At 42.0% G+C, this 12497-nt stretch overlaps 1 protein-coding gene across 1 annotated transcript in view; it reads right to left on the bottom strand.

The window, feature by feature from the left end:
- Positions 1-1879: 1879 nt before the first annotated feature.
- TMEM212 (transmembrane protein 212) overlaps positions 1880-12497 on the bottom strand; it is a 28412-nt gene continuing 17794 nt past the window's right edge. Inside the window, exons 3-4 of the mRNA XM_012557582.1 lie at positions 3199-3258; positions 1880-2242 (exon numbers count right to left, since the gene is read on the bottom strand). Coding sequence (XP_012413036.1) covers positions 1880-2242; positions 3199-3258 — 423 coding nt within the window. The remainder of the gene's footprint in view (positions 2243-3198; positions 3259-12497) is intronic.

Genomic DNA, 12497 nt, shown 5'->3' with positions numbered 1-12497 from the left:
AGTAGCTTCCAAGCCATGCAGTACTGTTTGGCTAGAAGGGGCTCCCAAGCTGAGAAAAGAAAAAGAAAACAAATAAATCAAAACAGAACAAATCAGAGCAAACAAACAAACAAACAAAAAAGCCCCAGGGGTCCCACCAGCATGACAGCACAGGGTGGGAAGCCGTTTCACAGTCAAGTGGTGTTTCGTAGCCTTTCAGGAAGAAGCAAAGATGGCGCACGGAGCCAGGTATTTGAGAGAGGAGGGGGAGGTGGTGAGAGGTAAGGAAGAAATCTAAAGAAGTGGAAAAAAGCAACACCAGCAGCCAACAAAAGGCACTCAGGGAGACGGCCAGTGCGTGTGGGTGGAATCCAAGCAACACCAGGGTGAAGCTGGTGTTCTCCAGGCAAGAGACCGTAGCCATGGGAAGCAGAGGAGGCCAAGTGGGGGTAAAGAAGGGTGGGGGTGGGAAAGCGTATATTGCTGGTTACTGGTTGTTTCTCTCCTGCTGGAAGCTCCGTGAAGCTGCTTTCTCATACCTCCTGTTCGCTGATCTCCGATAGGAGTCCAAGATGGTGATCCGTGCTGCAGTAGTTGATAGGGGACCTCTGCATGTATCTCTCCTTGCTCTCTGTTCTCGGTCAGTGTCTTATTCCATTCGGTGGTTGGCTGAGTTCTTTATCTCTTCATTTGATGCTTAGACTTTCAGGATTGACGTAGGACTCTGTTTGACTTAGTTTTTCTGATCTTTGCTGCAGAGGGACGGCATGGTGCTTCTGACTGTAGTGCCATATTGCCCAAAACTACACTATCTAATCTTGTAGATTTTATCAATATAACTGCCACTAATCCATCTTATTATATCATAGTGATAGGATTTACAACACATAGGGAAATCACATTAGATTACAATATAGTAGACAATCATACAGTACTGGGAATCATGACCTAGTCAAGTTGACAGATATTTTTGGGGGATACAATTCAATTCATGACACTGTTATATTGGGCCCTGCCTGCTGGCAGCACATACTATCAGTGTGACAGTAGCTTCCCAAAGAACTCCAGAAGTACAAAAAGTAAATGGTAGCTATATATACCTTCGGTCCTGAAAAGGTTAAGAGAAACAGCTCTGGATTCTGAATTTGGCTCTACTACTCATTAGCTGTGTGACCTTGGGCAAGTTACACAAACTCTTTAGCCTCAGTTTACCATCTGTAAAATGGGGAAGTAAATAGGCATAAAGTAAGCACTTAATACACATCTCTATTATTATCATATCATTAATTTTATTATTAGCCCTCTTGGAAAACGTTAGGAAGCTAAAATTGATGTTGGGGTATATCAGCCTCTCTGATAGGAGCAGAAATAGTGGGAGAATTTATTCTATATCTTTTCTAGCTGAAGAGCATGTATATCTTTCTGAATTCATGGGATAAAAGCTAAATTAAGATATCTGTATTTGACTAATATTAAAAATATTAAAGAAACTGCCTTTAATTTACACAGAAAACTCTTAATACTTGTCTCTATTAGAAATTTTTTAAATCGTGGGGTGTGATACAAATCAGTTGGTGCTACCTACAGCCATATCTGTAGTTATCACATCACCATGCTTCCATTTGTTCTTTCAAAAACAGTTATTGAGCACCTATTATGTACCAGGCACTGGCTACCAAACCAAAAACCCATTGCTGTCGAGTCAATTCCAACTCATAGCAACCCCACAGGGTTTCCAAGGAGTGCCTGGTGGATTCAAACTGCCAACTTTTTGGTTAGCAGCCATAGTTCTTAACCACTATACCACCAGGGTTTCCTAAGCACTGGCTAGCATGGTTATATAGGATACAGTGGTAAATATGAGAGAAAGATTAATATATCAGACCTTCCATTTTAGCATTCAGGACATTTCACTGGTTCCCCCTTTCATGAAGCTTACATTTATGTCTCCATTCCGGATAAGTCTTGAAGAAAGCTTGGCAAGCGCTGTCAAGGAGGCACAGAGCATGGCGAAGCTCAGGCACAGGTCAAGGACTTGAAGCATCAGGTGGTACTCCTCGTAGTGTGGTGGGTCCATGCAGACTGATGGGAATTTTGCATACAGAAATGGAAAGGCCACTGCATAACCAAGGTAATTGGTCCCTGCAATCCCTGAAAACGAGTAGAAGCAATATGGGCCAAGTAGAGCAGATTCCAAGGCTATTGCAAAATGAATTGGGCACCCCATGATGCTGAGAATCACAAAGGTGAAACTGGCTTCCCACTAAAAATAAAGCAGAAACAAATTGTTACTTTGAGAACTAGACATTTCAAAAGCTTCCTAAAAATATGAAAAAAGAAAAAGATGCTGGATATTAATCTCTCCTCCTGGGAAATAAAGGAGAAATGTGTTATAACCTTCCCCTTACTTCCTATATCTCCGCTCCAATATACATTAGAGGAGAAAAACACAACAGTCAACTGGGGAAAGAATGCAATCAACTCCATTCAACAACATTTATTTAGTTATCTTTTGACATGTGTAGAAGAACTATACTATGTTGGGAAAAACAAAGATGAGTATCAGAATCTCTGCCCTATTCTAGGGCTTTGCTTCTCAGGGTTTGGTCCATGATCCAGCAGCGTCAACATCCCCTGGAAGCTGGTTAGAAATGCAGAATCTCAGGCTTCACCCAGTGCTACTGAATTAGATCCCCAGGTGATTCACACACACGATAAAGTTTGAGAAGTACTACATTAGCCATAGAAAGAAAATCTATAACCAGATCAAGGTAGTATTTCTATATCATGGGTTACCTGACTCGATACTGTCAGAATACAAGATATTATAGACTTTTCATCCTTTTGTGGAGGGAGAGGTAACAGGGAGATTGGAGGGAGACCCCAAATTGAGGAGTTGAGACTTGAGGATACATTATTAAAAGCAAAGGAGCTTATAGATCCAGCCCTTCAAAATGATTACATCTATGTTGTAGCACTAATACTGTCTTCACCAAATACAATAACCACAGGAACTTGTAGAAAATGTTTGCAGCAGGAATCAGATAAAAGATATTCCATTAAAACATTAGTTGATTACTGAAATCCATCATAGTAAGGCATCAATTCAAAATAATTCAATTGTAATTGGAACTTGAGTCTTTTTCTCTTACATCCTGAACTAATAGTTATTGACCTCCGAATCCACTCTACCTTCCTAGCAGATGTCTAAATATTTACCAGGTATCTCTGGGTCCACTCCCTGTGAGCCAGTAGTAGAAGCACACCAGCCGTGATGGCCTGTGGGGGAAAAAATGGAAAAATAACCTCCATGGTAGAACGTACTTCCAGAGAGAGTCCAATCTGTCTTACAGTTTGACAACTTTATTACGAACTAGAAGAAACAGCAAATGGCTACATGGATTTATGACCCTGATCTCCTCCTCATCCATGGAAGAACTGTGATGACAATGAGGAAAATAAGCCATCAGTGTCACAAAGACAAAATCCATACAAGCTTGTGTTTTGATTCTCTGTGTTGCGTTTGCCATCACAATTATAACCTCCACTTCCATAAGGTGTCAGCAGAATGGAAACCTGGCTTTATGACCCTTGCCATATGTTTTATTTTGATCAATGGTCTGTTGTCCATCTCTCTCACCAATTGCTAAAATTGCAAATGGGAGGAACCAAAACGGAAACCTGTCACAGGACTCTGGAAACCACTCCAGCCGTGGCATTATCTTTTACCATTTGCTTTCTTTTGAGATTCTACAGCCTCAGCCTGCTGGTGGGGTACCAATACCTGATCCCTGTTTCTCAAGTAACAAAGATTATCATTACAATGAATTCATGATGTGCAATTTATTGTTCTGGGTGAAGTGGTGTCCAGCTTTTCAAAGGAGAGTTTTTCTTTACAGCCCCTGTTGAAGGAAAAAGGCCCAAAGCACAGAATAAAAATAGTTAAACAAAGGAAGAAATAGTGTCAGCAGAATGGAACAATAGATAATGTTAAAGAAAAAAAAAAAACCCACTCTGGGCTTATCTTTGATTCAGCACTAGGTATGATGAAGGAGACCTTTGTGATCATTGAGCCTGAACCTGCTTATTCCCCATCCATAAATCATTTGTTCTTAGTCAAGGAATGTCTTGAGGTTGAGAGAGAAAACTAGGAAGAGAGGTGCTTAGAATAAAATACAGAATGTGGACGGTCTAAAAATAGTACAGTTTAGTTTTTTGACAGAGGAATAAGCATGACTGTATGTATAGCACCATAGTATCAACAGATTTAAGGGGGAAAAACATCAGAGCTTTTACAAATATGGTTTTGTGGTATGCTGCTTTTGTAGCTATAGGTCTGGCATATATATTGTTTTGAGACCTAGCTTTTCATTTTCCTGGCATATTTTATTTTGTGTGTTGGATTGAGAGAATTTGAGAGGGAGGGAAAAAACACACACACACATACACACTCACACAAAACTTCTCAAGTAGCTGAGACTCAAATTCCAGACTCGGCATTGCCACACCGTAAAACTCCCACGGATAAAACAGAACCATCTGTAGGCAAAAGAGCTTCCTGGCTTGATTCTGCAAAAGGATAGTTTCCAAGGAACCCTGTGGAGGTTCAGCATAAATAATACAGCAAAACAGGGAAATTATTAAGAGCAATTGTAACACTGATGCTGTGGTGAAAGCCTGGGCCTGTCTGTACTTACAGAGGCAAAGCCCTCAATTTACACGTCACTCATACTGGTTAATCAGAGAGAAAAATGGAGGCAAGAAAAGAGCAAAGGAGAGGAAGCTGACCCTCGTCTGCTGGTGTAACTCGGAGGAGATAGCTGACATTATCAGATGCTTGGATTCCAGGTTGCCTTAACTACTTTGGCATGAGCTTTTTCTTTCCTTCCAGAAGTTGGAAAGTGCTGTAGAGTTGCAGTTGCCTGGTATTTCTGTGGTAGCTGCCAGCTTGAATTTTGTTTTGTTTACACAAAACTTTGCAAAAGAGCTTTCATGGAGTAAGCTGGAGCATGCATGCATTTCAGTAACTTGTCAAAGCCACCTGTGGATGAGGACTCCAGAGCTGAGCACCTTCATCTCTACTGGCACGCCACCATGCCATGGAGATAGAGCATGCATGGAGTATTTCCCTCCCAAGAGTCACAACCTTCCTCCCTTTCTTCCCATCTTTCATTTCTTTTTTAAAAATTGTTTTTTGTGGTAAAATTATATATAACAAAACATTTATCAATTCAACATTTTTTACATGTACAACTCAGTGACATTGACTATATGGAGCATGTTGTGCAACCGTTACTACTGTTCATTTCCAAATTACCCAAGTACCCTTAAGAGAAGCTCAGTGCCCCCCAAGCATGACTCCCTCCTCCCCCCTCCCACCAACCCCTGGTAACCATCAATAAACTTTGGTGTCTATACATTTGCCTATTTCGTATAAGTGGGATTACATGATATTTGTCCTTTTGTGACTGACTTATGCCATGCAGCGTGATGTTTTCAAGGGTCATCCATGTCATAGTAAGTATCAGGACTTCATTTCTCTTTACGGCTGAGTAATATTCGACTGTGTGTACGTACCATATGTTGTTTATCTATTCTCCTGTTGATAGGCATTTAGGTTGTTCCCACCTCTTGGCTATTGTAAGTAGCGCTGCTGTGAACGATGGTGTACAAGTGTCTGTTTATGTTCCTGCTTTCAATTTTTCATGTCTTTTTTTAAAATTTATTTTTAGATAGGGAAGGAAAAAAGAATAAAAATGATTGGAGGGCAGAGAAGACACGTCAAGTGGGAAAAGAAAATGTGAGAGCGGACTGTCTGAGAGCACAATGCTGAGAAAAACAGGGCATCCAAGCTGTGAGAAGCCAAGTTGTGTGGAGGGGTGCCTGACAGTGTGTGGGGAAAGAGGAAGGTGTAGGCCTGCACTCTGCTTCCTCAGTTCTTCTCAACAGGCTGTTGACTTGCTCTCTGGGCAGTTCCAGAGGCATGGCTTTGGTTTTGCAACATTTGTGGCCAACACTTCTATTGCATGATAATTTTGAACTTTCCCACTAAATCTAAGTAAAGGATATGATTCCCAGAAACAGATGAACTGAAGGAAGTGGGCAGCAGTTACAACAGAAATGGAAACTTTTAGAGGAATCATATTGATCAATCATAGTAATTAATTTATTCACTTACAAGCATCTATTGTGGGTCTACTATGAACACCGGATGCAATAGGCACTGTGCAGATAAAATAATGATAATAAGAGTTAACATTTATTGAGAGGCAGTACACTGAACACTTTATATGTGTAAACTCATTTAACCCCTGTAATGACCGTCTGATGTAGATATTGTCCCACTTTATAGATGAATAATCTGAGGCTCATAAACCTGTTGCCATCGAGTTGATTTCAACTCACAGCAACCCTCCAGGACAGAGTTGAACTGCCCCACGGGGTTTCCAAGGAGTGGCTGGTGGATTTGAACTGCCGACCTTTTGGTTAGCTGCCGAACGCTTATCTACACGCCACCAGAGCTCCCTGAGGCACATAGAGGTTAAATAACTTGAGCAAGGCCGCCAATTGTACAAATAATGGTTCCAGCTCTCATTGGGGTTTACAGTTCAGATGTAAAAATAACACACATACAAGAATGTCCACAAAATAAGGCAAGAAGAGTGAGTGATTTTTAAGTGAGGGGAGCTCAGTGACAAGATACGACCTCCAGGGAGAACAATAATTGACAAAGGCATCCTGAGGAAAACAATTGGAAGTGGAGTTGAAGGATGGGTGTGATTTCAATGGGAGATGGCAGAGGCGAGGGCAGTCCAGGCAGAGGAAGCAGCATGCGCAAGGTCATGCCTGGGGACCAATGAGGATGGAGACAGAATGGAGGTTGGTTCTTGGTAGAGGGGAGCAAGAAATCAACCCTAAAAGCCTCGTAACGCCAGGATGAGGAGGGCCTCAAAATGCAGGCTAATGTGTCTGGACTTTGGGGAAAATGAAGAAACATAAAAGGTTTTTGAAGAAGGAGCTAACCTGACTATAACAGAGGTTTAGAAAGATGAGCCTAGTTGCCACATGCATGCTAGATTGGAACAGGGTAAGTCCTAGAGGGCTATGCAGGACCCTGGACTTCTGACTTTTTTTTAACCTCTACCCACAGTAAGGAATACATTTTGCATCATGGCCTAAGTTATGTGCATTTTTATATAGAACCAAAATAATACCCTTATTATGTATGACGCATTCTAATATTTTCTATTCTATTTAATTCTTTCTGTAAATGCTGGTAGCTAGCTATCCAATCGATTAATTTTCAATCGCCTCATATGCATTCAAAAGCTGGACGATAAATAAGGAAGACCGAAGAAGAATTGATGCCTTTGAATTGTGGTGTTGGTGAAGAATATTGAATATACCATGGACTGCTAACAGAATGAACAAATCTGTCTTGGAAGAAGTACAACCAGAATGCTCCTTAGAAGCAAGGATGGCAAAATTGCGTCTCACATACTTTGGACATGTTATCAGGAGGAATCAGTCCCTGTAGAGGGACATCATGCTTGGTAGTGTAGAGGGTCGGCGAAAAAGAGGAAGACCCTCAATGAGATGGATTGACACAGTGTTTGCAACAACAGGCTCAAGCATGACAACGATTGTGAGGATGGCGCCAGCACCCGGCAGTGTTTCGTTCTGTCATACATAGAGTCACTATGAGTCGGAACCAACTCGATGGCACCTAACAACAACAACGGTGGGTAGATTCCCACAGTCTAGTTATCAAAGTTATCTAGGGATAAAATTTGGGAGCGAGGTGGGGAGTGGTAAGGGTGAAGGACTGAGAGGTCTGCACAGTGACAACAGAGAGAAATAGACACACGGGGCGATGCCTCATAGGAAAAATCAAAGTTACCTGGCAACTGATTGGATGTGATGGGGTGCAAGTGGGGTTGGGAGTGAGTTGGTTTAGGGCATTGCTGAGCAAAGTGCAATCCTACGATTAGCAGCATCGGCATCCCTTGGGAGCTTGTTAGAAAGGCAGAATCTCAGGCCCCAACTCAGACATAGTGAATAAGTCAGCATTTTAACAAGATTCCCAGGTGATTCGTATGCACTTTAAAGCGTGAGAAGCACCGGTTTAGAAGAAAGAATTGAGCCAAAAATCACTCAGGGTTTGCAGTTGGATGCGCAAGACTATAACAGGGAAGTCAGGAGAAGAAAGGGTTGGTTTTGGGGGTAAGATAATTAATTTTTATTTTTTATTGTACTTTAGATGAAGGTTTACAGAGCAAACTAGTTTCTCATTAAACAATTAATACACATATTGTTTTGTGACATTGGTAGCCAACCCCACGACATGTCAACACTCTCCCCTTCTCAACCTTGGGTTCCCTATTACCAGCTTTCCTGTCCCCTCCTGCCTTCTCGTCTTTGCCCCTGGGCTGGTGTGCCCATTTAGTCTCCTTTTGTTTTATGGGCCTGTCTAATCTTTGGCTGAAGGGTGAACCTCAGGAGTGACTTCATTATTGAGCTAAAAGAGTGTCCGGGGGCCATACTCTCGTGGTTTCTCCAGTCTCTGTCAGGCCAGTAAGTCTGGTCTTTTTTTTGTAAAATGATTAATTTGTTTTTGGAAAAGATGAGCTTAAATAAGCTTAGGATATCTTGGTAAAAAAGTGATCATTAGATAGATAGGTAGATAGACAGCTGTCATTGAGTCCATTCCAACTCATGGTGACCTTATGTACAATAGAACAAAACGTTGTCTGGTCCTTCACCATCCTCACAATCGCTGGCATGTTTGAGTTCATCATAGCAGCTATTATGTCAATCCATATCACGGAGGGTCTCCCTCTCCCTCATTGGCCCGCTACATCACCAACTATGATGTCCTTCTCAAGTGATTAATCTCTCCTGATAATGTATCCAAAGCGAGGGAGTTGAGCTATGTTCTATTGTGATCTGTAAGGTTTTCACTGGCTAGTTTTGGGAAGTAGATCACCAGGCCTTTCTTCCTGGTCTGTCTTAGTCTGGAAGCTCCGCTGATACCTGTCCACTATGGGTGACTCTGCTTGTGTTTGAGATACTGGTGGCATAGCTTCTAGCATCACAGCCACACAAGCCATGACAATACAACAAACTGACAAATGGGTGGTGAAATTGACCACTAAAAAACAAAACAAACAAACAAAAATCCCACCAAACCAGTTACTATCAATTCAGACTTATGGCAACCCCATGTATTGCAGAGTAGAGCTGCGTTCCATAGGATTTTCAAGGCTGTGTCCTTTCGGAAGCAGATGGCCAGGCCTTTCTTCTGTAGCGCTTCTGGCTGGGTTCAAAATGTTAACCTTTTGATTAGTAGTTGAGCACTTAACCATTTGTGCCACCCAAAAACTCCTGAGATGACCATTGGGTGGTTGGAAATCACAGGCTGTTAAAGTTGGAATGAGACTGGAACAATCCGGTCATCTAGACACTTCTCTAACGGACAAAGAAACTAGGGCCTGCATGGGTAAGTCTAGCCCTGACCTTTCTCCCAAATTCCTGTCTCCAAACAGGGTTTTGGGTGCTGTGCAGTCCAGGTACCTGGACCTCCAGGCCTCAGTTCTTGCATTTAAACTTCCTGCACTTCAGTCTCTTGATCAGAGCTTGATCTGCAGTCAGGTTTTCCAGGATTAAGCCAGACCTCAGTCCTTAAGACAGTATGATCTCCTCGCTGCATACTTTGAAGCAGCTGATGTCTTTAAATAACCTGGCTCAGAAATTCTAGGAAAATTGCTCGTCATGTGATTATCAGAAGGAAGCTAGGAGAGTCTGAGGACCAATTTTGTGAAGAGTTTAGGAAGTCTTAAATGAAAGGCACCAAACAAAGTACTGTATCACATGTAAAAATCTACCTTTTACAAGTCTCAGAAGAGACAGTGAATCATTAGCCAAAGGAAATGTCAATATGATTGAAATGTACAAATTATCTTTCTACCAGAGGAAGACACATTTTTTTGGAGACAAGTTAAGAACTGATTGACAAGGAAGGTTGTGGAATGAGCCAGAGACCTTTTGAAGTTGACCCTGATCAGACAGAGCTGTGGTTCACTAGGAAAAAAAAATATATACGTTTCACGTTGTTCCAAATTTAGATATTATTGAAAGAGTGAGCATTCTTTGCTTTCCTTCTCATGAGGATTTTTTTCCCGCTTTAGTATAAATACCAGTTTGACCTTTTAGTCCCTGCAACCCAATCAGAGCTTTAACTCTATAAGGAATTCTGTACCGCTAGAATGGAGAGCATGGGGTTTGTTCACTCATTCAACAATATTTATTGAACAATATTTATTGTACACCTAGTATGTGACTCACTGTTCGAGGTACCGGAGATATAGTAGTAAATAGGAAAAACGATTTCTGCCCTGTACAATGTACATTTGGTGGTGGTAGAGGGGACAAACCAACAGTAAATGAGTAAATTATGTAGTATCTTAGAAGGTGATAAAGGCTATGGGAGAAAAATAAAGCAGAACATGAGAGATTGGGAGTATCAGTCGGATGGAGGGGGTTGGGGACTTACAATTTTAAATACGGGAGTGAGGGAAGGCCTCAGCGAGAAAGTGACATGTGATCAAAGAACTGAAGGAAGTTAGGAAGTGAGCCTTGTATAGGAAGAGGCTTCTGGAAGAATGAATAGCAGTGCAAAGGCCCTGAGGCAGAAACACAGCTTGGCAGGTTTCAGAATTGGCAAGGAGGCCAGAGTGACAGGAGAAAAATGAACTAAGGGAAGAGTGGTAGAGGATGAGGTCCAGGAGGTAACAGGATGGGGAATTCAGCAGGCCATCAGGGAGTGGGATGGGAAAGTGAGGCAGGTGGCAGGGTCTAGGAACAAAGGGATGGGACAGCAAGTAGAGCACAAATGAAAGGCATGTTATTAACCAGCCTTTGGGTAGCGCTTCAAAACTGGCAAAACTTTTTATTACGCAACCATGGTTCAAACTGTGTTTATTCTCACCGAGCATCTTGGGGTTACACAACTATGAAAGTCCCCATTTTAAAAGTAAAGCCAAGAAGGGACTGGGTGACTAAGGGTCTGGCTCCTGACTGACCACACTGAAGAATATCAAAGACAGGACTTGCGCACAGGTCCACCTCCCCAAATGCCACCTCTCGGACACCGTGTCCTGATTGTGCCACCCTGAAATCAATTATCCACTAACTAGCTATGTGCTTGAGACCCATCATATCATTTCTCTGGGCCTAATTGGCAAAACAGATGTCTGGCCTAGAACAAGCCTCAGTTCCATAATCTGTGCTTCTAATCAAATCACCAATACCCATGAAACGGACAGTACAACCTGTGATAACCAGAACCTCTATAAGGTGGAACCTGCCAGAGAAGGAGAAGTCAAATATTTTCCGCTAATAGAGAGCTAACAAAGAGTGGTAAGACTGCACTCTGTCAAAGGCGGAAAGCATATGAGACCCAGAAGAATAAGGCCGTCCTGGTGAGCTCTGGCTCACACAGGTTTCACTGTAGAATGATAGAATCTGCAGGATATACAGAGAGTTATAAGAAAGGAAAGAAAGGTTGGACTATAATCATAGTTTTGTTAAACTTTGAGTCTGTTGTGAAATCAGAATTTAAAAAAAATTAAATAGAAGAGAAAATACCAAAATACATTTCATACAGAAAGCTAGGTATTGTTTTGTAGAACTTTTGTTATAAGTTGTTGCTTGCATCAAGTTGATTCTGACTCCTAGCTACCTCATGTGTGCAGAGTAGTACTATGCCTCATAGGGTTTTCAAGGCTGTGACCTTTCGGAAGGAGATCACCAGACCTGTCTTCTGAGGTGCCTCTGAGTGGGTTCAAATCATCAACCTTTCAGTTAGCAGCTGAATGCTTAACCATTTGCACCATGAGGGTTCCTTATTTGATTATCCCAAAAAACCAAACCAAACCCATCACTGTCAAGTTGATTCCGACTCATAGCGATCCTATAGAACAGAGTGGAGCTGCCCCATATGGTTTCCAAGGAGTGGCTGGTGGATTTGAACTGCCAACCCTTTCGGTTAGCAGACGTAGCTCTTAACCACTATGCCACCAGGGCTCCTATTTGATTATAGTGTAGAGGATAAAACAATATTAAGAAATATCCTATATTAAAAATGCAACAAATAGAAATCAATGCTCTAAGGTGAAATTGTGTTCGGCTGCCAACCAAAAGTTGGCAGTTCGAATCCACCAGCCACTCCTTGGAAACCCTACGGGTAGTTTTGCTCTGCCCTATGGGATCACTGTGAGTTGGAATCGACTCAACGGCAACAGGTTTTGTTTTATTTTGTTTTTAAGGTGAATTCAAGGAGCTCTGGTGGTGCAAATGGTTAAGCTCTCAGCTGCTAACCGAAAGGTTGGCGGCTCAAAATCACACAGCCTCTCCAAGGGAGAAAGACCTGGCAATCTGCTCCCATAAATATTGCAGCCAAGAAAACCCTACAGGGGCAGTTCTACTGTCTTGCATGGGTTGCTATGAGTCAGAATTGA

The sequence above is a fragment of the Trichechus manatus genome, unplaced genomic scaffold, assembly GCF_000243295.1.
Source record: "Trichechus manatus latirostris isolate Lorelei unplaced genomic scaffold, TriManLat1.0 scaffold00110, whole genome shotgun sequence".
NCBI lineage: Eukaryota > Metazoa > Chordata > Mammalia > Sirenia > Trichechidae > Trichechus > Trichechus manatus.
This window is presented reverse-complemented; position numbering and strand designations above follow the sequence as displayed.